Source organism: Anser brachyrhynchus, assembly GCF_964034855.1.
Source record: "Anser brachyrhynchus genome assembly, chromosome: 4".
NCBI classification, from domain to species: Eukaryota; Metazoa; Chordata; class Aves; order Anseriformes; family Anatidae; genus Anser; species Anser brachyrhynchus.
This window is the reverse complement of record NC_137698.1, coordinates 47,435,901-47,460,450: the sequence shown is the minus strand read 5'-3', so window position 1 is coordinate 47,460,450 and position 24,550 is coordinate 47,435,901. Positions and strand designations below refer to the sequence as shown.

The window sequence follows — 24,550 nt, the reverse complement described above, 5'->3', positions numbered from 1 at the left end:
CCAGTGTCTTCAGAACGAACAGATGAGGAGCACAAAACACACACTTACTTTTCAAACTTGACTTGAGGTCTCCTTGGCTTGGAGGTACCATTTGGCAAAGAAGGCACTGGGAAAGGATTCGTGACATCCCCTGCAGATCCCTGAAAAATCACAGAGCGAGATAAAGCTGGTTAGAGACATCCATCTAAAAGTGTTCTAAAGCACAGCTTTCCTAAATTTAAAGAGAAAATGTTTATTTGTCTGAGACATAGTATACTTCTCCAGGCTCCCCGCTTTCTTCTTTCTTTCTTCCCCAGTCCCCACTCCAATACTGGAAATGAAAACCTGGCTTCTCGCTAGACTGCTGGTGAGGGTTAATACTATTCAGATTTTCCCTGAGCATGCAGAAATTAGGCAGCAGGTTTCCTTGCACAATGGCTAAGAGAGCAGCAAGGACGCTAGGAGCACATTTTTCACGGCCACTAGAAAAGGCAGGAACTAGTACTACCTATTCACACTTACTCTAGTTCAACCACACAGCAGTTGCTGACTCTGTATTGCTATCTACAACATCAGGAAAAAGAAAGCAGTTAGAAGCCAGCACAGACAGTCTCCATTAATGTGCACACACATCAAAGTCCCAGACCACAAACATCCAGGCACTTGTAAATGGCAACATAATTGAATTTTATAACCCAATAATGCAAAGATTAAGCTGCAAGAATCATTAACAATAATTTTGTAAGCAAACTATGAAAGCTCATAGTGAAGGTTACAGGTAAAACCAAAGGTTGCTTATTTTCAAGAATGAACTTTTTTTTTTTTTTTACCTTTTGTAAACACACTTATTTTCACACCTATTGTATTATACTCGCAGTTGCCTACAGTCAGAACCAGGTCCTGGCATAAACACAATTCTCTTGCCTTTAATTTTTACATGGTCACAGCTTCTCATTGTGTTTCACAAGTAAGATTAAAATAAAACAGAAGATGGAAATTGACCTGAGATATTACAGCACGGGCATTAGGGCTAGCAAGATAGGGTCACAGATAGCCACCGAAGGGGCAAATATGCTTCAAAGAGCTTTCTCTAGTGGCTGGCTTACCCTTCTTTTTGTTCAATATCCTAAGGGAAGGTTTCTAAAGCAAATCACACAGTACCCACGGGTCACAGGATACGCCAGCAGTAATGGATACCTACTTTGTTGCCCTTCACCTGTTCAGGGTGCTTTCTCTCCACCTTCTTGTGCTTGGCAGACAAAGGATCCTTGTGGCTGCTTGAGTCCCTGGCAGTGTTGTTTTCTGTGGCAGGCAGCTGGCCGTTCTCACTCCTGGGTCTCTTTTGGGCCATCTTGGTTGACTTTGGTGCAGAATGTAAGGGAGACATGGGTGGCAGTGGTGGGGGTAGCAGGAGATCTTTCTTCTGGGTCTCAAATGATGCTTTTGGTGCTCTAGAGATGGGAAATGAATTTTGCAATTGGCATGAATACAATGTCTATATAATATAGGGATTTTTTTTTAACAGAAAAAACAATCAGAAAACTTAAATACATTGTGTACCAATTCTGTTCAAATTTCTCTGGAAATGTGAACTGACTTGTTAACAAAGAATCTTGCAAAAGCAAAATGAAACCTCAGGGACTTCACAGTGCATTAGATCCCACATGTTCAGCTGTCAACAACGCACAAGCAAGTTGCTTTTGAAGTAGGAATAAGCCCCAGGGCTTATTCTTGGAGGAAAGACTTGCAACCAGAATGTCAGAATGTTGCAAAAATGACACCCCTCCAACACAGCACCTTTTCACTGAAAAAGGGGGAGAGGTAATTCCAGCAAGTAAAATCCCCGGGACACTTCACCCAACATGGCAAGTGATGCACAGCGCTGCCCCTCTCCCCCCGTTACGGTAGAAGATATCTTTTACAGTCAAGGATACTTGCCCTGACACTTGATCCTGTGCGTGCTTTGACAGAATTAAACTGAGTTGTTCCTTTGGGACTTGCCAGCTAAACTAGACAACACATACGAGTTGGGAGGATATGAGGGACAGAGACTTTAAAGGCTGTGCTTTTAAATGGCAGAGCTGATCATATTTAATAACTCTGTGGCAAATTTCTGATCATCTGGGGTTAGGATTACCAGGGAACTCCAGCAGTTATAGGCAGCACCCAATAGCACTAAACCTTGTTTTGCAACTACCCTTTTTTATTTCATTTTCCTTCAGCTCCTCAGTTTCCAAGAATGCACAAAATGTCTAGAGCAGTGAATGCCAACCCTCCAGCTGCAAAGTCAGGAGAGGAAGAAACAAAATGAAACGCAGTGAGAAGTGTGAAGTTGAGCAGCTTGCTCAGCTCTCCCTTCTTAACTGTGCCACCTCGTGCAGCACGATCCTCCAGAGAGGGCCTTTTACAGGGAGCAGAGCAGCAGCCCCAACCTCCTTCCCAACCTCCAGCCAAGTTAACCTGCATCCCTGACCTGACCCTGGAGCTCTCTCCCCACAAAAAAGGATCCAATTCTTCCCGCTCTAAAGGTCACCACATGGCTAGAAGGGGCGCTGGTTTGCTCTGAGAAAAGGGGAGGTACGAACCCTGGATTCAAAACCCTTCCATTATTAGCAGGGCTGCAAAGTCCCTTCACCTGGCTAAACCCCAGTCCTGACGTTTCAGTTCTCTAAGTCTGTCTCACTTGCTCTGTGAGATGAGAATTTTCTGGCTGTAAGGGCCACCTGAAATTTGAGACAGGGTCACGATTCCAAAGGCACCCTGGGTGTGCGTTTGTTCAGTCGCACGAGCTGCATTTAGTGGAAAAGGGAAATGCTCCCTATCTATCCTCACCTACATACACAGATCTGTTTTCTGGACCATGAGCATTACAGCCCCAAAAACAAGTAAGACAGCAGAAACCAAGAAGGGGAAAATGTGTAATGGATGGACCAGAGCACACAGCACTCTGAACTGCAGGATGGACAAGTTTGTGTTGAAAATGGTCAACTCTTCATTCCTTCTCAGCTGCTAGAAATCAGGACAAATACCACCACATTCAATGGTTTTACAGCAGCATAATACAAGTATGGAAGGGGAAACAGGCACTACAACGTCACCTTGTGCTTGAATAACAAGAACATGAACATTCTGCATTATAAAGGCAGAGGAAGATCAATGACACCAAGTATAATTGCACATCTGCAACAAATAAAGAGGCAAATAAATTACACTCTCATAGCCACATGGCTGGTGTCAGGACATACAGACAAATTTGCAGCAGATTAAGTTTCAGAAAGCACATTATGTTAAACAAACTCACAAGAAGAATAAAAGGTACAGTTCCTTGCTTTAAGCTTTAAAAGAAAGGCTCAGTTTCTGCTATCCCACCGCTGTATACTCACTTCTGTTTAGCGGAGTCTTTGTTAGTTGAAGACTGCAATGATTTTGTTTCTTTGTCTGATTTCATTTTCTTCCTATCAATCTCCTTCTCCATGTCCCTCTAACAAAAACAAAACAAAAAAATCACTCAGATTTAGGAAGTTCATGTACAGTACAGACCAACACAGCTACATTTGATGGCTTCATGTTAAAAAAAGAAAAGAGATTGGAACTGACAAAGTGGAAAACCAGAGCACAGTTGATTTCAGGCTCAACGACAAGTATCCTAACATGACATTTTATCTACTTCTTCTGGTTAGAATAATTATTTTGTAGTGGAGGGGATGAACTGCCTAAACCTCTCCTTGCCAACAGTCTGAAACAAACGTACTTCTATAGCTGAAGCATTTCATGATCTGTTCTGGGTGTTGGTTTTCTTCTCCTAGTGTTTTGTGATACTTTTTTGTTCGCTTGTTTGTTTTTGTCTAAGGGAAGGGAAAAAAAGCATTCATTGGAGATCTAGACTACACATGGATGTAGTCAAGATGTTTTACTAGCAAGAATCAAGTATAGCATGAAATTTTGAAGTGTCAATTAAATTTGCTGCCTATACACTGAACAGCAGGAACCACTGAGGCAGAGGGATAATAAATGACACTTTTTAAGCACACTCCACAGATCTTACGATACAAAGCATGCAGTACCAAATTATCGTCTCACCTGAACAGAAAACCTTCAGAATAATTCATTATAAGACAAGGAAATGCAAAACAAAAGGAGCTCTTCAGCCAGCACTACCCATGGAGTGCCTGGTGCTAGCCCAAAGCATCCCAGGACTTTGCATCTGCCTTCAGGGGCAAATGCAGGTTAACCTCAGCGCGATGGGAGCTCTGCGGGTTGTGCATGGCACGAAGTCCACCTCTGAGCCTCCAGAGCATGGCTCCAGCAGGTGCACGGGTTAAGTTCTCACACTGCTTGTCAGATTGAGCTTCATGCTGCTGCAGAAAGAAGCTGTCTGGGTTAAAGCCTGAGCCACCACAGGCACGCTGACCTAGCGCGGGTGGCGAGGCTCTGCGATGGGTTTTCCAGCTGTGCAATGCTTAGGCTGCAGGGCACAGGATGCCCGGTGTGGAATAGCTCCTCTCTCGGGTCTCAGGGAGAACAACAGGAGCAGTGAGAGATTTACTGCCTATTTACTGCCTGTCTACCTTCCTCCTGCTGCTCTGCAGGACAGGGACTGCTTGTTCCTCCCATGTTTCTTCACCACTTCCCTGCTCTTCTCGGTTCTCCCATGTAACCATGGGAAGCTCACAGGGTGACAAGTGTAAATGAAACCCACCCCAAACCCACAGTTATTCACCCCACCTGCTAAGCCACCTACTCCTTGAGGAGGGACCAAAAAGATACATAGGCAGCGATGAATACATGCAGCAGGCCTGTTCATTGCAAGTCCTGCAGCTAACTTGCTGTGCAGGTGAACCAGCTGGCTGTGAGTATATTCACAGCCTGCTTTGGGAGGCAGCTTTCAAAAAAACACTTGTGAACAAACCAAGCGAAGGAATTCAAATGAAAGCAACTACTCCTGCTGCAGGACTCTGCAAAGGGATCCCTGGAAAGCCCCTTACTGGAGACGTGCATCTTGTGAGCATCAGCATCTCTGCCAGTGCCACAGCAGCTCCAGGAGAAATCAGAGGCTTTTTCGATGTATTCATCCAAGCACTGAGACGCACAGGAGGGTTTAGTGATGGTTGTTATTAGCAGTGGTTTAGTTCAAAGTCTGCATTTAGGGAAAAGCAAAAGGCATGTAGCTGCTGGCATCACCCCTGGAAATCACACAGTTCACAGCCGCAGAATTTGTTCTCTCTCTGCGTAAGCCAGCCATCACAATTGTTTCCCAGAAACCCACAACTCTAGACAGGAAAAGGCCACGCTACTCGGACTGAGGCTGCAAGCAAGATGTAACAGCAAGAATTCTTTGAAAACACCAAAGCATTTGTTAGACAGCTTGCAGGGCTTTTTATTTGCTCAGCAGTGGATTTTTGACCAATAAGAAACATCTGTGAATAGTTTTTGACACATCTTCCCTTTAAAAGTTTGGAAACACCATGGTATGAGAAGGACAATGAGCCCAATCTGACCCTATGAAGCAGAAACAAACTCCAAGCACGGGATTTTCAAACAGCTCCACAACTCCCTACACATCACTGCGGTCCTTGCACAAACCCACCTTCACCTCCACCTCCACCTCTCACCTTCCTCTTTTTGAAGGACTTGTCAGGAGTGTCCGTGTTTTTCCTCTCCACATCCTGCCCCCTTGCACCAGGGAACTCCTTTGCCTCCACTCTCTTCTGGTGACCGCCTTTCCCGGGGAGCTGGGGAACTCTTGACAGCAGCGGGAGATCAATTTTAACCATGAGGCTGTGAGGGACGTGCACGTCCCTCACTGGTGACAGCAACTTCTTCTCCTTGACACACAAGGGAAGCTTCTCCTTGTCGAAGTCCTCTCTGAGCACAGCAGCAGGCCTGTGGCCGCTAGTCCTGGTGGGAGTCGTGCCCTGGCCCTGAGAGAGGGGGCTGAGAGTGAGGTGCTCCTGGGTACTGCCCACCACAATGTCCCTCGGGGGCTTGGGGTCCAGCAGGGCTTTGGCGCTGGCCTGATGGGAGTTCTTGTGCTTTCTGCTCTCGGGGGGCTCTTGCAGCCTGGGTTTCAGTTCTTTTCGGTCGCTGGATTTTGGCCTCCCTTTCGTTTTTACTTTTGGCTTGTCTCTGGAAGACTGGTCTCTAACCTCGTAAGGACCAGGTTCGCTCTCCACCTTCAGGCCTCCCTTGGGCCCCTCGTGCACTGGAGGCTTGCTGGGCCTTTTGATACCAACAGTCTGCCTCTGCGAGGGCTCCTCAGCGCACACGGGAGACTTCTGGCAGTTGCGTTTGGTCGGAAGGTGAGCATCCTGAGAAGCCCTGGCTGCTCGGACAGAGCTCTTGTATTGAGGCTCCCTCGGCTCAGCGTGCTCGTGGGAGGAATCGCTGTCAATATGCTGTCCTGGCTCCTTGTCCTCCTCATGTCCATCTGTGTGGGCAGTTTCTCTGGGGCTCTCTGCTGGCACTGCTGGAGGGTTCACCTTGGTGAGCCAGTTGTCAAGCTGCCACTTGTTTGAAGTTGGTGGGTCAGGCTGCAGACAAATAGAGAAAGGAAGGATGCAAGACTGACGCCTTTATCTCAATCCTAACACACATTATCAGAACCCAGTAAAATTTCCCCTTACTGTTAAAGATGAAAGACCATGACAAAGTGGGGACGCTCTAGTACATACACATCAACATTTAATTCACAAGCACAGGACCAACCACGTGGTACAGCTTTCCTGGATCTCTGCTAGCCCTGCCTGTCGTGCAGTAAGAGATACGCCTGAAAACCCCTGCTTGGTTTGCTCTGTGCCACTACCCAACGTCTTTGTACAGTCAGACAAGTACCAACTGTGAAAACAAAGTAGGTGCCATCCTCACAATGCATTTACAAAGTAATCTGCACAAGATGGACCAAGAGCTGTCCCAGCTGTCACATCTCGCTGAAGTCTGACAGGTAGGTTGGCAGGCTCCCTTGGCTTAAGCAGTTACCAAAAGAATTTACACATCAAGCTCAGTTTCTTCCAAGTCCTCTGCCTACACAATCCAACACTCGCGTCCCCCTGGGTCAACCAAGGCATGAGCTACGACTGACTACTGAGGGCCTCTGCAATCAGTCAGATACGTAACATAGTTAAGAGAAGCCCTGCCTAATCAAAACAGAAGTCTGACGTATCAGGAGAAAACTTAACCAGCCAGCTGTAAAAACAGACATCTGAAGCTGCAAATTAGGGGCACAATTCTCTAGGGCCCATTCTGAAAATGCCGCTTAATTTTCAGCATTGCTCAAATGTGTCACTTGCGATCTGGGCACCATCAGAGCACAGCTACGCTTGTGCCCTCACCAATCCTCCCCAGCCACAACTCTCTTCTGAGGACAGCCACAGCACTTCTCAGAAAAGAGAAGCCCTAGCACATGAAAGGCTTTCCAGGACTAATTAATCCCTTCTGCTGGCATTTTCTTCTCCACCCAGACTCTACCCTTCTTTGCGACGTACAACATGTTGACAAAGAAGACGTGTCTTCAGCTGTGTCTGGGTGACTCCATTTAGAAAGTTGGTTTATAAAATGGACTTGGTTTTATCACATTTTAAACTTCCCAATCACAAATGATAGTAAGAGACAATATTAAAAAAATAAATAATAATAAGCAAATACTGCGTATGGTTCCTAAAGTCTTTGCTTTTATGTGAGGAGCTGGATATAAAAAACACAGAGCATGTGCACCACTTGACTCCTTGTGTAAAATGAACAGTTTACTGAATAAAAAGGGGGGGAAATGGTCAATCCACGATAACTAGGACTTCACTAGAGTGAAAACAACACTGTAATACAGTATATTTTCAGTATAAAGCAGGCATGATTTGGTGTAAGAAGGTAAGTATAATATCTGTTTCTCACATAGCACAAGGCAAAGTCTGTGAGTGAACTGCTGCAGAGTGAAGCGTGTTAGATGTGAGATCAGAAGACAGGTCTTTTCAAAGCTTCTGCACGCAAAATTCTCCCTGTTAATGTGCTTCTAAGGTAAAAGAAAGGAAAGCTAAGGCTAGGGAGATCAAAAGGAATAAATGACAAGGTTTCTGGGCTTTGTGAGAATTATCTCAAAGCTGTCAGTGGACTGGTTTATATAAGCTGTGGTCCATCAGATATAACCCTGCACTTCCTGCTGGCCCAAGAATGTTTTGTGAGCTGGAGGACCTGTTTTAAACCGCAGGACACGAGTACATTTGTAGCAGATTTTTAAAAGCTGCATGGTCTCAATTATTATGCAACTTTGAGGCACTAAGCTCTGTTTGCCTGCTTTTCCCAATAAAAGCCTCAGAAACGCCAGTGCAGCACTATGTGAGCCAAACTCAACAGAAGCAAGTCTAAGCACATTCCAGCCCTTCCTGCAGGCCTGATCACTTCAGCTGGGAGAAGCCAAGTCTGTCACTCATGCGCAGGAGCTGCAGAGGGGCAGTGGCAGCTTCCCGGAGCATGTCAGGGAATTGGGCTCACCCTGAAGCAGCTGACAGCCTCAGCACCCTGAAGAGCTGCACGGGCAGAGGTGGGCCCCAAGCACTGAGGACAAGCTGCAGTTCCCACCTGTGCCTTGCTTGTGCCTCATCAGTAAAGGCACCAGTTCCTCCAGGAGTGCTAGCCAATGACGCCAAAAGGCAAGGGTCAGGCACTTCAAAGTCTAATTTATGCTATTACTACAGGTTATTTCATTGACAAACTCCTGCAAAGAAGCAAAGGGCAAGTGAAGCTTGATGATGCAGCAAAGATGCCAACAGGACACCTGAAGGATGATGGTATTTCAGGTCCCCTGTCTGACTGCGTTCAGCCAGCAGAGAGCCTGCATTAAGCAGCCCCTACAGTTCACGTGCATTCACCTCAGGAGCTGACACTCTCGGAGGGTCAGGGTCGTTGGCTTCACTGTCACTCGAGCTGCTCTCCGTCTCCGAGTCTGAAGAGCTGTCTGAGTCACTGGTGCTCCCTGACTCTGGGCTGCTGGAATGTGCTGATGCCACGCTCTCGGGCTTGGACTGCAGGGCACTGCAAGGCCACCAGGAGATAAAATTAGAAAGCAGCACGCGTCAAGGTTACTTACTATATTGATATGGAAGCATTCAGAAATAAAACTTAAAGTTTTGGCACTGGAAGGAAAGGGGACAAGGCCAAAAGAATACACTGCCATACTCCAAGATAAAGCACCGGAATAAAAAAACCTCTGGAAATAATAAAACCTTCAATTCCAACCCAGCCATAACTATACAAGCAGGATGTCACTGCAAGAGTACAAAGCCGCATTTAGCCAACAAAAGGCTTTAAAAAAAAAAAAAGCGACAAATGCTATTCTGAAAGTCCCAACACTCAGCAGAAAAGATGCCTAATAAAGACTAACAAGACGGAAACGTACATGCCCGGATGGTTTCTCTGTTTTTATTTTCCCCCTTCACAAAAAGGGGGAAAGCAGGTTCTCACTTCTTCACCCATGTTACTTGCTTGAGGTGCTGCAGCTGTTTTGTGAACAGCCCCAAACAGCAACATTTTTTGCAAAACCCATCCCTGCTCACAAGTGCTTTGCCCCAGCCCTGCTGACAATGGGAGTGGATGGAGCTGAGGCATACCTTTTTGTTCTGAAACCAACTAAAGAAGTCAAAACATTGACTTCTGACTCTGAAAACTGTTTCCCATGTCAGCTTAAATGCATTTGTATGATGTGGAGGCAAGCTCCTTGCTGATGCAGACTGATATTGCAAGAACATACTGTTTCAAGAGCCTGCAGAGACAGTCGGTCATGCCAAGAAATCGATATGCCCTTGTGCAAGCCTGACTTTGTAGACTGTCACCAGTGCTTGAAGAGCACACACATCAAGCCAGAAAGGTACATAGGTGCTCTCTTGCTGGGGTTTCTCCACCTTTCTGCTTCTAATCCAGGTATGTGGCTTTTCAGTCAACCTTGAATACTGCTTCTAAGTTGCCCTATCAGGAGGGGCTGAAGCAGCCTCAGCAAATTTCTTCTTCACCTACTTGGCTGCTTCTGGCTTCCTTCCGAACTACAGCTGCACTCATACCTTAGCCATCACTATTACAACTGAAAATCCCATCATCTCCAGTGTGCTCTCCAAATAATGTGATGGTGTGGAAGAGGAGAACGGAAGGGAACAGATGGGGAAATACAATTCTGGTTCAAAGGCAAAATCTAGCATGCCTGGACTGCTTTCTAGTTGAAGCTTTCTGTAAAACCTCACACAACTAAAGCCAATTTGGCTTCAGGCAGCTAGAAACCAAAGCTTGCATCTATGACAGAAATGAGGGACCCTTTCCCACCTACCCTCATATAAAATAAACAATTCTTTTTTTCCTCCTTATCTGTCTACCTAGCAGTTTGGGAACAAACCTGTACCTTGGAGGAGCAAGTGAAGAAGGTGGCTTTTCAACAACCTGTTTTGTTCACAAAAACAAAGAGGAGAGGGGGAGGAAAGGTTAGCTTAAGGAGCTCAGAGCAACGCAACACGTCGCGATGATTTAACGGGATGTCTGTGGGCGTAGGGTATAAAACATCTAAAACTGACTTGGTCGTCACCACTGTCTTCACTATCACTGAGCTGCAGGTCGTCCTGGAGCATTCTGAAAGACAACCAGAAGATACACATCAGCCAGGGCAGACACGTTTTCAAGCAGCAGACACTGAAAAAAGACTTGGTTTGCACTTTCCAAAACAAACGGACCTCCCCAAGGCCTTTTAACATTTGGCATGCTCAATCTGCTAAATCCTCTCGTTACCTGAATGAACAACAAAATGGAAACACACAGCCTAGGCCTTTCAGTGTGCCTTCCACCTGACCTCAGGGCACTTTGCAACACAGGGTCAGTACCACTGGCTGCCATCTGCAGACAACTGCTGGAACAAGTCCAGTCCTGGTACAGCAAGAGACGGGCAAGCTTTTAGCTGGCACTAGCTCCCCAAGGGGCAGAAAACACCACAAGATGCGCACGTTCACATGTCCTGCTCTTTGTGGGCTGCAAATACTTCTCCTGACACAAAGCTCCTCTTTTTGCTGCTCAAATCTCCCATCACACACACATACCTAAGCAGAGGCCAAGGTCAAGCCAAGCTCCTATTCCTACTCTGCACAGCGAGAGCCCTAACACTGGGGATTCACATACCCAAAGCAGTTCCTGAGTGGTGAGGCACAAGTCCTGTTCTAGCATTGCTAGAGCAGACAGTGGGCTGCCTGCGAGTGTTTCCAGATGCACCATTCAGTCCTAAGTCTGCAGGTGGTACCTGCTGCTTCCAATTTCCCCGTCCTGTATGAAATTGGGGTCCTCAAAAGGCTGGAGGAGAGGGATTTGTGGGCAGAGACCCCACGTTCTCCTGAACTGTCATTCCCCCCCTTTGGCAGCCACGTAGGCATCCTAAAAAAAAGCCAGAAAGCAGAAAGGCGAATCTCTTATTGCTTTAGAAGTACGGGGATTCAAACCTCGGGCCTGCCTGGAGACTGCTCAGCCTAGAGAGCTCCTATTTATTATCCCCACTAACTCAAGTCACCTTATACTTAGACCAAAGCAGTCAATAGGCAAAGAGATGCCTTCATTGACACAAGACCATGTTTAGTGTCAAAGCTAGCAATGTTCTCACACCGAACGAGTCCACAAACCGCAAGCAATGAATCTCAAGTCCAAAAGAAAATTTCAGAGCAATTGACCTGTCAGTCAACAGATAAAATCTATTTCAGCAGTCAGTAACTGAGGATTAGGGTCAAACAATAACTTAGGCATTATCTCAGTACCTTTCAACCTTTCCCAGCACCAGATTAAAGCACCATAATTCAAAGGAAAGACTGTATCTTTCCTTCAAACAGAAAGCTACGTCACTTCTATTAGCTCTAATGGAAATTGCACATTCAGAACGAAGAGAGAACAGACTCCAGCAATTATTCTCAAGGTTTGTTTCTGTTGTTGCCTGTTTTATGTTTCCTTTTAGTACCAGGAACAAATCCTCTGCTTCCACCATTTGAGGAGGGAACCCAGCCCTGTACATAAAACCACGGGAAGCGCAGTCAGTGATTTCCTGCTACTTGAAAGCCTTTCTGCTCACACTGAAGGTCAACCACTCGCTTTCTAGGGCACCTCAACCCCAGCTGGAGCAAGCGAGATGTCGAAATCAGCCGGGAGCCCTCCGGGAAACTCCACACCCCCCTACAGCCACATACCAGCAATGACAGCGCATCAGTTCGGCAGGACAGCCTGAACATGCTAACACACCCATGGCCCCGTCTGCTATTTTTAGCAAGGAAGACAGGTCCTTGACACAGGTGCCTCCTCACGCTGGTGCTGGGCGACAAGCACTGAGCTATGGGGAAGGAGATCGTTGGTGAGGCTTCGCCATCTCAACCACTGCGTACTCAAGGGCGAGTTGCTCTGAGCCTTTCACAGCATTCACAACGGAGACATCTCTTCCAACAGCTTTGCTGCTTTTACACGTCATTTCCTAATAATATATATTTTACTGTGGATGCCTCTAAGAAAAGGAACATCAAAACACTACTGCTGAAGTCCCTTGAAAAGACAATTTCAAATGCCTAAAACCAAACACTTTTATTTTGGTTTACAAGCAAGTTGAGATTCTAATACTTGTGCGACTGAAAACCGAGCATACTGCCCTCCAGAATTAACTTCTCTTCATGCAGTGCTGTACATCCTCACTATGAAAATCAGAACTTGTTGCCTGAAGCTGAATATCCACTAATGAGAAAACCCCAGACCTCCAGTCTCTTTGCAAAACAACACTCCAATACTGTGGCAGGCTCTCTTACTGAATTACACATTGCATGTCTGAACTGCTGTCTTCATACATTGCTGTCATCCCATCTGCTTGCACTATTAAGCTGAAAAACTTCGGCCATCCAAATTAATCTCTTACTAGGGATGTTGCCAGGTTTGATTTTTTTTCCTTTCTTTTTCTTTTTTTCTTTTTTCCTGTATGGGGTTTGGGTGAGGGGCCATTTCCGTTTCCCATGTGCTTGCTGTTTGTTACACTTTCAGGCTCTTGGTTTGGAAGATGAGGAAATGGGAATGTTTTCCTCCCTGTTAAAAAAAAGTTTTTTTATCTAATCCTTCTTATCTTTTTATTTACATCTTTGAATCTAGTAAAAATTTGCTATCCTAGGGTACATTCTCATTTTGGCAAGATGTATACTTTGGTACAGTTTCCTTCCCAAGACACCAGGGTTGGCAGCTCTGGACCCCAACTGCTGACTCTGATGAGACAGCATCTCTTCTTCATGCATTTTATTTTCAAGTTATAAACCCCTCAAACCTCAGGACAGAATGTAAAAATGAGTTAGGTTAAGAAGGTCAGGGTGTCCAAGTAATAAGAGACAAATTGAGTTCTCCTGCCTTCCCTTTTCCCAAACTCAGACTAGCTACTCCCACTGCAGCACCAGCAGTGTAATTCGTTGCTGCTGACGTTATTTTTCCAGTTACGAGGTCTTTTGTTGAAACACGTTCACGGGGCTGCTAGCGTACAGTTCACAGAAAAAAAATTGGCTTCAGAAGGGTATGTTTCTACGTGACACACATCTGAGTCAGAGTTTACTAAAGACTAGGGTTGGGACCCACGCTCTTGTACCTGGAGCAGGATGGCGCCCAGAGGCCTCCGGTGCCCACCAGCAGGGCCCACCCCTCCTGCACAGCACTGCCTCCCGAGGAGTTACCAGCCCCACTGCCCCGCGTTACCTCACACTGATGCAGAAAAGGCTCTTGGTGCCATAAGGGCTCTGCCTGCTGTCACCTTCGCAGAGCTACGTGTTTTCTTTGTTCAGGCATTTTGACTTCGCCATTCCCTCGTGGCTGTCCTCTTCCATCTCCCAGCCTCCAACACCTCATTTCCTCACACACATTCCCTGTGGACACCACCTGGAGCCTCTGCTTTTAGAGTAAACACTGGAGGGAAGTGCTACGAGACACTGATGTGGCAAACAACCCCCCCTCCATCTCCTACTGAAGGCAAACGGCATGCAGCCCACAGCAACGTGCGCACACTGGCTTCAGCTGGAGCCAAAGCTGGTCTGCCCTGCAATTTAAACACACTTCCAGGGATGTGAAAATGTCCTGGAAGTTTTTCCTGGGTTTTGTTTTGTTTTACCTTAAGCACTCTGGCCTACAGATGCATTTCCTTTAGAGGCTAAAGGATACACTAGGCAATGCTACCTAGATTGTCCTTTAAATCTGATTTAACTGTTTCTACTCAAAAGAACTGCCTTTTTCACCTGAGCTGCTGGTAAGTAAAGCACAGAGTGCGAGAACATTGCAACCACTTAACTTCAATTTAGGATCAAGGAAGAACATTGCTACCACTTAAATTCAATTTAGTATCAAGGAGGAACATGAAAATTTTATATGAGTCACACTTTTGCATGGCTAGACAAAGCCACTTTCCCCAAAACAAGGTTTCAACAAATTGTTAAATAGCCTACTTAAAGAAGATAAATCTGCCCTAATAATCTTTATACTTTAATTAGCTCAGCACTTAAAAGATGCTGAGTTTTCATTTGCAGGACCTGCCACTTATGCACACATCATCAATATCCCTGTGAATCTATTTATAAAGAGCTCTTTTCGTGAGATGAGTGGCGCTAAAATCAGCGCAGCTTGCCCAGCAGCTCCACTGAAGGCATGGGCTGGCCCCTCTCTGCTGGCTGTGCTGAAGATGCATTGCGGAGGCAGAGGTCGGCATCTCCCCCGTGAGCAGGAGGGTTGCTCCCATTCCAGCACAGCCAGGAGCTGACCTGGGGGCTGCATCCAAGAAGGAAAGCCACCTGGGAACCTGTGCCTGCTCGGGGAAGCTGGATGCTTAATTTGGGCACACAGATGCCCAGGGATTTCAACCTCTAATTAAGCAACACAAATGCTGTTTGTGTTCAGCCAGCCACAGTTGGTAACACGAGCTACTATCGGCAGCCGAGTTTTCTGAGGGTCACGTGGCTTCTGAAGAGCAAAGAAAGCCCTGTTTGGCAAAGGAGAAAAAAAGGAGACAAAAAGAAGGGATGCATCACTTCAAGGGGAAAACGCAGGGCAAGTCCTCAGGTAAACCTCGGTTCAGTCCATTTAGGATGTCAACCTAAGCTGCTCTGTTCCTCTGCCTTCAACTGCCTCTGTCGATGTATGGCCACGGTAAGTGAGCGCTGGCTCCAAGATGCTAATAAAAATCACCACGAAGGGAAAGACATTCACTGATGGACATCAGCAAACCGAGGTTCCCTTTACCCTCGAGGAGGACCAGCCCGTGAAGGCAACCAACGCCCAGGGACGGGGTCCCTGGCTTGAGCTGCCTTGTGCCTTCCGCTCAGCTGGTCCCAGAGGGCTTGTGTTTGTCTTAGTTCATATGAAATCCCTAAACGCAGAGGCTCAGTGAGATGCTACCAGAAACCAGCAGCAGGAAGGTTCTGGCTGTCCTTTGGAGACTGGTCAGGTCAGGAAGGCTCGAATGAAAAGCCTGAACACAAAATCTTGCAATTCAGCTGAGGAGGAGAGCCTCTTGCTTGTGCCCTTCCCAGGTTTTTATTTTAATTGAATTATTTATTATAAACTAAAAAAAAAAAAAGGTGTAAGCTTTGTAGTCTGCAGTTTGCAGCCTTCCATGGAAGGATACAGTGTGAAGTAAAACGAGCTCTTTATCACTGAGCTGACAGGCATTTAATGCCTGGGCAATTGACTCGCACACAGACCACTTAGCCTCCTGGATGTGGAAAGGTTTCTATTATTCAAGGCTCAGAACCCATCAACGCTGCCATCTGGCCAGGTTAATCCCGAAAGACTCAAAGTCAGCCCACACAAAACTACTTTCAAGAAATTCCTGTGATTAACCTAATTAATAGACAACCACTTGAACCTACCAGGACGCTGCCAAGTTGTTTTTTTTATTGCCATTATGGATCTTTCCCACCAACTTACAACTTGATATTGAAGCAATACAAGTATTAGCTGGCATTCCTTCCCTGCCTTTGTAAAACTGTTGCCAAGATTATGCACAAAGATCTGGGACTCCAATTCTGAGAAGCCTTCTCAGAGAAACCATAAAATAATAGGGGAAAGAAGAGACACAAAGAGACAAAAGAAATATGTAAATAATATTAAAAAAATATACAGGACCCCACTTTGCACCTTGCTAACTTGATTAGATAATGTAAGTTGAGGTTTTTAGAAACTTCATATGAAGGTAGTTTTTTTTTTTGGAGGGGTGGAGGGTTTAAATAAAATTTTTAAAAAAATTGAAGAACAACACTTCTCACGAACTTTCCCTTGGACAACTGAAAAAAATTATACCCCATGATTTCTATAAGATGTGCAAGTTTTCACAAATTTTGTAAGCATAGCTTTACTAACCTTCACAAATTCAAAATGGTATGCTAAATGGATCAGATTCAGTTTGTTTCTAATTTATGTCAGTTTAATGCATTATTAATACACACACACTGTGTGACAACGTATTAAGTAGCCACAGATTAACAGAGCAAAACCCCCTCCACTTGGTATATTAATAGTTGTGTGGTTTTGTGTTTGTGTTTTTTTTTTTTAATACAGTAATGATAAACATGAAACAGCAATATTGCTGTGGCTGTAAGTTCCCTCCATTGGAATTTTCAGAGAAAAACTGAACTAATAAACTTTAATCTTCAGAAACTTCAAGTAAGGCATTTTTTAATTCATTACAGATTCTTTTAAGTAACTGCACAGTAGAGCATGGGAACTGAGTCTGGTTACTTACGATGTTCTTGGTTGAGAACTAGGCAACGTTTTTGAAGGTGCGTCATACTGTTCTGCAAATCAAAAACAAATCAGTTCTTTTTACTTGCCTCACATGAACTGTATTTTACCCTACAGTCTCTGGGTGTCACAATTAGAAAGTCACTCTCTTCCAGGATGTAATTCCTTGCCAGTGAGATTATTCATCATCCTAAGTGGGATTTCCTAACAAAACACTGTTTGTTCTCTGCTGAACTGCTGCTTTACTTTCCAAGTAAGGAACGTACACAATCTCTGAGGCATTATCTAAATTCTTCAGTGTTCAACCAAGCCCAGGAAATTGTGCTCCTTAATCAATGTAAACATTTGATATTCTCATCAATCTCTCGCACACAACACACAAAGTTATCTGTGAGCTCATACAGACATTGCTGTGTATTCTTTGGATTTCTACTTACTCTGATTCTGTGCTACAGATCCAACATGCTGTGATTCCTGCAAAGAAAGGACAAAGCGAAAAGTTGAGAATAAAATACACCAGCTCTCTCTCAATAGCTGCATGTTGGTGATGTGTTTTCAACGTGTAACTTATTGTAATAAAAGTCAACTTAACCACAGCTTGCCTTTGAACTGTCTAAGAGTTTAGGTTGCTCTGACGTAGTTTAGCACTAACATGATGTGCTACTGCCACCAAAAATGTGCTGCTGGAAAACTAGCAGTATGTGCCTTTTTGAAGGAATATAGAAAATTTTGACAGAGCTGCCAAATATTTCTGTTTAATGCAGCCAACAAATATTTTTCTTGAAAGTAAAGGTTAAAACTTTTTTGTGCTGCAACAGAGAGGAGATGCTTAAAATGTTTCTGCAAAGTAGTCACATTTGGAGTCCACAATTCGAACAAACATCTATGTCATCTAAACAGCATTCATTCACCCTTCTCTCTGGCTCAAACATCTTACAATTCTAAAAATATAAAGCTTGCTAAAAAAAAAAAGGTAAAAGATAATCACACTACCACATAGCTCACTCAGAAATAATTACTCGTAAGCACCATCTGATCTAATTCTCAGTAAAATTATGCATTTCACGCAGCAGTTATGTAATGTGAGATCCACTGTGCTTTCGTTTATCTGATTGCTTCAAAAGATAATCTCTCCTCACAGCCTTTACCTAAGAAAGGGATGGGGTCAAAAATTAGATGAATACACATGCAAGCTGGAAAGCTGTCTTTAATATATCAAAAGGTCTGACAAAAAGAGGCTGTTTTACCTTTGTTGGAAATGGAAATTTTGAGGGCTCTGCCGTACTAGGTGTATGAATAGCTGTCAGAGGAGGTGGCCATGAGTGGGTCATTTCCTGGAAAGAGATGGAGAAAAGTGGATTAGGGTATTTTTGCTGATACTTGCAGTGAAGTTTTAAGCTTAAGACTCGTATCTACCTAAAGTCCTTGTAGGCTGGACTGCAGACCGTGGAGACAGCACCGCAGTGAGAAACCATCCTTGGGATGCAGCATCTGCCCTGTGGTGAGCACTTGCCCCTCTCTGCAAGCACATTTGCATTGCCCAAGCAGCAGCCATCTCAGCGCAGCTTGCAGAGCTAAGCACCTACTGCGTTTGCAGCATCTGGCCTCGGCATTACAGCTAACAGTTAATAAAAGGAAAAGCAAACAAAACCTGCACATGAGTAGCTGTGGGCTTTTTCAGAGTGCAGACTGGGCTCGGTGACAGCACATGTGCGAGCAGAGCAGGGGCAGCGCACCATGGGACAGGGCTGGCTGGGTAGGACCAGCCTCAATGCACGTGCTCGGCTGGCACCGCCGTCGACGTGCTCAGAACGCCTGGCACAGAGCAGCAGCTCTGCCTCCAGCCGGGGCTAACACAACACTGGCGCTGGACTCGATTTACAGAGGTAGGAACTGTGCTCGTGCTGAACGCATCTCGAGACAGACATGCACCACACGTGGCTTGCCTGAGGACTGGAAAGAAATGTATGGAGAAGGTGCCTGCAAACTATATGGCTGTACCGTGTGCACCAAATACACCGACTGTGGTGTGAACATCTCTACCGGGCTGTAATTTTGGGGCGCCTGTTTTCGTCAAGGCACAAAAGCTCAGAAGTGGCTCCAGTTCCCTTATCAATTAGGAATAGCATAAAACATGAAAATTTATAGGGAAGTGACTCCATGTGGCTACCTTTGACTCTAGAAGCAGGGATTGGATAAATCTAGGAGGATTTTGTGCAAGAACTGGAAACAGCCTTCAAGTAACCTGTGTAACCATCCGGTCATGTAATTATCACCCTTATCTTCTTGTTTCTCCCCTTCCACTCCTCAGCTCGCTGCTCTCTACACTCTCTAGCTGTGCAATCTTGCAATAGACAGCAAACCCCTCAATATACTGCTCTACATCTCTTCAGGCATGTGTGTTTCCTTTTGGTTGCATCAGTGTCTCAGAAATATCTAACAGCAGCCCCCTGGCCTGGCCGAGGAGTAGCTCTGGCTGGTTCAGGTGATGTGCCCATCTTCCTCTTGGATTGCACAAGGCTGCGTTGTGTGTATGCACTGATGGGTGTGACAACTCCAGCTGTATCTGAAGCTGTCACCTTACTTCTCTGCAGCATACCCAAAGACATGCTTCTGGTGATTGCAACACCAGTTGATAAAAAAGAAGCAGAGCAGTATTTCCCCCCTGCATGTTATTTTAATGCAAGCAAAATATAAGGAAACACAAGATGTGGTATTTAACAGCACCCACCTTCAGAATTTCTTCAACGCACTGGACATCACTGGGGAAGGTTTGCTACAACAAAAAGAAGAGGAAGAAGTGTGAGTTTGTTTCAGTTTTACCAACTGACACTGGGCAGATAAACTCAGCAAACATTTGCTCACCCCTAGTTCTATAAGCTTCATGGAAACTCATTAATTAAAAAAATGCTAGCAAGAAGTAAAAGGCCATCAGAAGGGCAGATAATAACATGCCTCTACAAAGCTTGTTGTTTTCAAGTATTTAGCAGAAGCTATATTCTAAGAAATTTGAAAAAGTAGGAAAGTGTCTTCAAACAGCTTCTCCTGAAGAAATCACGTAAAGAGAAACAGAGCTTATTAAACAGTGCTGGGATTCTCCTCACTTTGTGACTTGCCTTCTTACTTCTACGCAGCCACGTGCACTCAGCCAAAAAAGAAACTAAAGCCCTAAGCTTAGAGAAGGCAAAATAGAGGTGGTTTTTAAAGTGGAGGTTATCGTGCACCAAGAGCTTGAATTCCAGCTCTCAGACTCATGTGAATATCAATTACCATTAAGATACTGACATTTAAAAAACAGTGCAATCGTGACGCGCACATCTCAGAGCAAAACGTTGGCTCTACCACCAAGTTGGAGCAATGTGCTGGCTTTTGGCAAAGCCTGCCACGAGTCCCAAGCAAAAGCAATGCAGGGGCTGACAGAAGCGCAGCCAACACCTCCTGCTCCAGGGGATGCTCCCTACTGGGAAGCAGAGGGCAGCGAGCTCCCCTGTGTGGCCAAAGGGATCTCCCCCAGCAGAGGTAAAGCAAGAAAGGGCTTCACAGTAAAGACCAAAAGTGTCCTCAGTGCTCACACAGGAAGGACACTCAACTGTTTTCCATATGCTACACCACAGAGGAAACAGCAGGTGAGGAACCCTTTTGCCCTGCATCCTCATTTGCCTGTGTCTACACAAAGCCCTCGTGGAACAGTACTCATCTGCCAAGGATTTGACTGCTCTTCAGAAAATCATGCACGCAGGGCTGCCACTTACTCACCCAAGATCAGTGGAAACAGGGCACGGCAGCAAACTTGTACCACGTGGCAGAGTTCAAAATGCTTCATAACTCATGGTGCTGAAAAGGGATCCTTCCCTTCTGCTTTTTTTCTTTTGCTAGCAAGCTTAACCTGGTAGCATAGCCACCTAATTCACTGCTTAATTTCATGAGTTGTGAACAGCAGGCACAGGAAATTGCATCTGGTTGTACAGAAAAGCAGGATTCAGCTAGGAGGTGGCTTCAGAAAGCTCCTGAGGCCTTGATGATCCTTTCACTTTATCAGAGCACAGGCAGCCTGATCTCGAAGTCAAGAGCCAACCTCGCTGCCGCGCTGAGGACCTATGAGGAGCCACCCAGCAACATCTGGGGTGCCACGGGGGTTCGGGAGCAGCAGGAGGAATCGATTCAAAGGGCAGGTGGCCAGCCCGAAAGCCAGCACGCAGACATGTGAAACATCCTGAGCTGCGTATACATCACCTGCACTTGTAACCCTGCGTGGTTTTGCAAGGGAACATGAAGGAAAAGCATTGCTAGCACAACTGCTGCAGTAAAAAAAAAAAAAAAAAAGAAAAAGAAAAAGAAAAAGAAAAAGAAAAAGAAAAAAAGAAACCCCTGCACTTCTGTGCAGTTAAAATCTCCCCCTTTCCACTCTATAGTTATTCATTAGCTGCACGCACACAGCTTCCAAGACAAGCCATCCAACTATAGAGACGATGCATGTTTTTAAACAATCTTCTACTAACCTTGATTACGAATACAGAAACATTTTACAGCATACTGACAAAGCCTGCCAAAATTTGAGCTTGCATTACCTTGTTGCTCAAAACAAGTGCAAGCAGAAATTTGTGCAGATGTTCTCACACGACTGTGAGGAACATCAGACACCGAGCAGATTGTCCTCCAAGGGTGCGTAAGTGCTCCGTATCACAAAACAGGCTGAAATGCATCTATCAGGCAAAGACAGCAGTGAGGATCTCAAACTCAGCTTGCTCCATCCATGATTTTTAGAGGATGTGGCAACACGGCTGCTTTCAGGGAAAGCTGAAGCAGTAACACCTATTAATCTGCTTGTAAAGCATGTAGCAGAACAGCTACGAAGACTGTGCGAACACACACGTGATGAGTATCTCTTACTGCAGAACAGGCACCGCTGTCAGCATGCGGTCATCATGGGTGGCCGTAGAACATGTTGTTGAAAGATGTTTCTGTTTTGCTGCAGACGGAGCACATTTGTTCAGCAGACCTCTTGCTTTCAGGCACTTACCGATGCCCCGTAGCGTCTGACGCACGGGAAGCCCTTTCTTCATATGCCAAAAGACAACTTTTCTCAACTCTGTCACCTAAGGCTTTATTGTACAGATAGGTTCTTAAACACCCCTTCACAGAGTATCTCCTGAATTCGACATCATTTTCCTATCATGAATAACTACTGTTACGATACGCAAGAAACAGGGGGCGAATAGAAATGAAAATGAGATTAATTAGACAACAATGCTAACAAGGTTATCATGCCTGCAAGCTTTTTTTTACTTTGTGATTCCTCTCGCACAGCCTCATCCAGCAATTAAATGTGGCCTGTACAGCAAACATTTTCTATGTCAACCTGGCAGACAACCATTAGCTCTTCTGCTTTTTCTTTCGCTGGTGGCTCTCTCTTTCTGGTGATTCAGCTCCTTGAACCACCTTGCCACAGCACCAGATGAATACAAGAAGGGGTACAAGCAAGGGGGAAGGACAGCTCGTGCTAACACTCAGCTCACCTGTAGGGAACAAAGTCTTCATTTTACACAATTTCAGTGTTAGGTAAAACTGTGGAATCCAGAGCTGACTACCTGAGGTCAAAATCTCCTCTGGAAGCACAAAGTTCCCAGCTTCACCCTGCTCCTGCAGTGCTAAAACTCCTGGGAGGTCCAGTGGAAGAAGTGTCACAGGTCTTGGTGTTTTTCAAACCTGGAGTGCCTCTTACGTTGCATCTCATACTGCATAACTTGAAAGTAACCATTTAAAAAAAAAAAAAAAGATGAACTGGCTATTTCAGCTTTCTGAAAAGATATCCTCCCCTGCAATGTATGCTTTGCTACCAGCTCATTTCCTGTTCCCTAGAAAGCATGCAAATAGGTGCCACGACACTGCATTTTCTTCTCTTGCATGCACTAACCCAGTCCAAAGCATTGTTTTTGCCTCAGTTCTCAAACATGGATCAGATTTCTTTAATTGTTTGCAGCTCGGCAGACGGGAAACAAAAGAAAGCGATGCCTTAGTTCTGAAGTGCAGGACACGCTTATGAAACTCACTGCCCTCAAGAGCTCTCTGAGGCGTAAAACCACACTTGTTTCCCCCCTGCACGTTCTGTCAGCACCTGCCCCTCTGATACTCCACCACAGATTCAGATCGGGCAGCACCGGGCACTTGGTGGAACTGGCCTTGCCCATGCAGGTGAGCCCCAACCACGACAGTCGGCTGCCACGCCGGCTTTCCCAGCTGCCAGGAGCAGCCTGACCTCGAAGTCAAGAGCCAACCTCGCTGCCGCGCTGAGGACCTATGAGGAGCCACCCAGCAACATCTGGGGTGCCACGGGGGTTCGGGAGCAGCAGGAGGAATCGATTCAAAGGGCAGGTGGCCAGCCCGAAAGCCAGCACGCAGACATGTGAAACATCTTGAGCTGCGTATACATCACCTGCACTTGTAACCCTGCGTGGTTTTGCAAGGGAACATGAAGGAAAAGCACTGCTAGCACAACTGCTGCAGTAAAAAAAAAAAAAAAAAAAGAAGAGAAAGAAAAAAAGAGACCCCTGCAAACCACAGGAGAACTGACTGCACATGGGAACCTGTGGCGCTGATGAAGAGCTAATAAAAGCAACAAAGCTGCACCAAAGAAAAGCGGTGCAGGAAGGTAGATTTTCCTCTGATTTCTTTCAAGTTCACAGACTGTAAGGTTTGGGTTGGTTGGTTGGTTTTCTTTTTTTTTGTTTGTTTTGTTTTTCTCCAAGTCCTTAAAAAAGTATTGGAAATTTGAAAAGGAAAAATATGGAATTTGACCTAAAACTTGCTGAGATGATTAAGTCTTTATGCTCTTTCCTGTGAGCTCTGGTAAGTCAGTAACAAATCAGACTGTGCAGACAGACTTAAAAACAAGCGGTAGTTTAAGAATGCAACCACCCCTTCCCTGACTTCAGGGTGGGAATACTTGTGTAAATTTAGGTTTTCCTTAATGCGATTTCTCTACTAAGTCCAAACACATTTATTTCATTAACTTAGAGTTAAGCAGGAGCTTGTATTATCTAATTGGAAATCTTTGTTGATACGATTTGTTTAAAGCCTCGAATTTGACCCAGTTAAATACATCCTTAATGACTGGCTCCAAACATGACAGCCACAGGTTTTAAACACCATTTTGTTATGGGCATATTGCCCTGGGTTTCATTACCACTGTAAATTAACACACAGATAGCACCTGACAGCAGGGTCCCTGTAACAGCAGCTTGAATGCTCTAGGAAATTCGGGGAAGTGCTGTCAGAGGCAGGCAAAGCCACAAGAAGAAAAGTCAGTTTTCTCTGCAGGTTGCCCAGGACCAGGATTAATTTTCACAGCAGGTGAAGAATTACCATGGGACTCATCGTTTTTAAGGACGGAAGAAAGCTTGCTTGATTTCAGCAAAAACAGGACAACCGCAACAAAAACGGTACAAGAAGGTAGAAGACAGAGGGACAAAAGGAAGAAATGGAGAGGAAACTGAAATAGAAAACTAATTTTATAAAAAGCTCCTTCTTGACAAGGAAAAAGTCTCTGGTTCATATGCCTTTGTCTGAAGGAGCACAGTGCTTTGTGCAGATACATTTTAATAAAGGACCTTCCAAAATCGTGAGCTGCTGGAACGAACTCCTGCAGCCCTATTAGCCCTGCCCTAATAATACTACAGCTGAAACCCAAATAAACAAAACATCAAAAGTAAGTGCTGCAGCAGAGCCTGCATACAGCCATGCAGACCAGAACTCCAGCCAAGGCCGATGATTTCATTAGTTAATTAGTGTCCCCCTGACGTCTCCAGAAGGAAAACAAGGTGTCTTTCAGCGT

General features: G+C 45.3%; 1 protein-coding gene across 6 annotated transcripts in view; it reads right to left on the bottom strand.

The window, feature by feature from the left end:
- Nucleotides 1-24,550, bottom strand: part of AFF1 (ALF transcription elongation factor 1) — a 105,465-nt gene that overhangs the window by 9,824 nt on the left and 71,091 nt on the right. For 3 of the 6 annotated variants that reach the window (XM_080591682.1, XM_080591683.1, XM_080591680.1), the window contains 11 exons: nucleotides 19,451-19,495; nucleotides 17,967-18,053; nucleotides 17,157-17,193; nucleotides 16,721-16,772; nucleotides 10,524-10,578; nucleotides 10,355-10,392; nucleotides 8,838-9,000; nucleotides 5,592-6,509; nucleotides 3,363-3,460; nucleotides 1,181-1,430; nucleotides 49-140 (listed from right to left, as the gene is read on the bottom strand). In XM_080591682.1, coding sequence (XP_080447808.1) covers nucleotides 49-140; nucleotides 1,181-1,430; nucleotides 3,363-3,460; nucleotides 5,592-6,509; nucleotides 8,838-9,000; nucleotides 10,355-10,392; nucleotides 10,524-10,578; nucleotides 16,721-16,772; nucleotides 17,157-17,193; nucleotides 17,967-18,053; nucleotides 19,451-19,495 — 1,835 coding nt within the window. The remainder of the gene's footprint in view (nucleotides 1-48; nucleotides 141-1,180; nucleotides 1,431-3,362; nucleotides 3,461-5,591; nucleotides 6,510-8,837; nucleotides 9,001-10,354; nucleotides 10,393-10,523; nucleotides 10,579-16,720; nucleotides 16,773-17,156; nucleotides 17,194-17,966; nucleotides 18,054-19,450; nucleotides 19,496-24,550) is intronic. The other 3 variants (XM_080591681.1, XM_080591685.1, XM_080591684.1) reach the window with 3 other exon arrangements.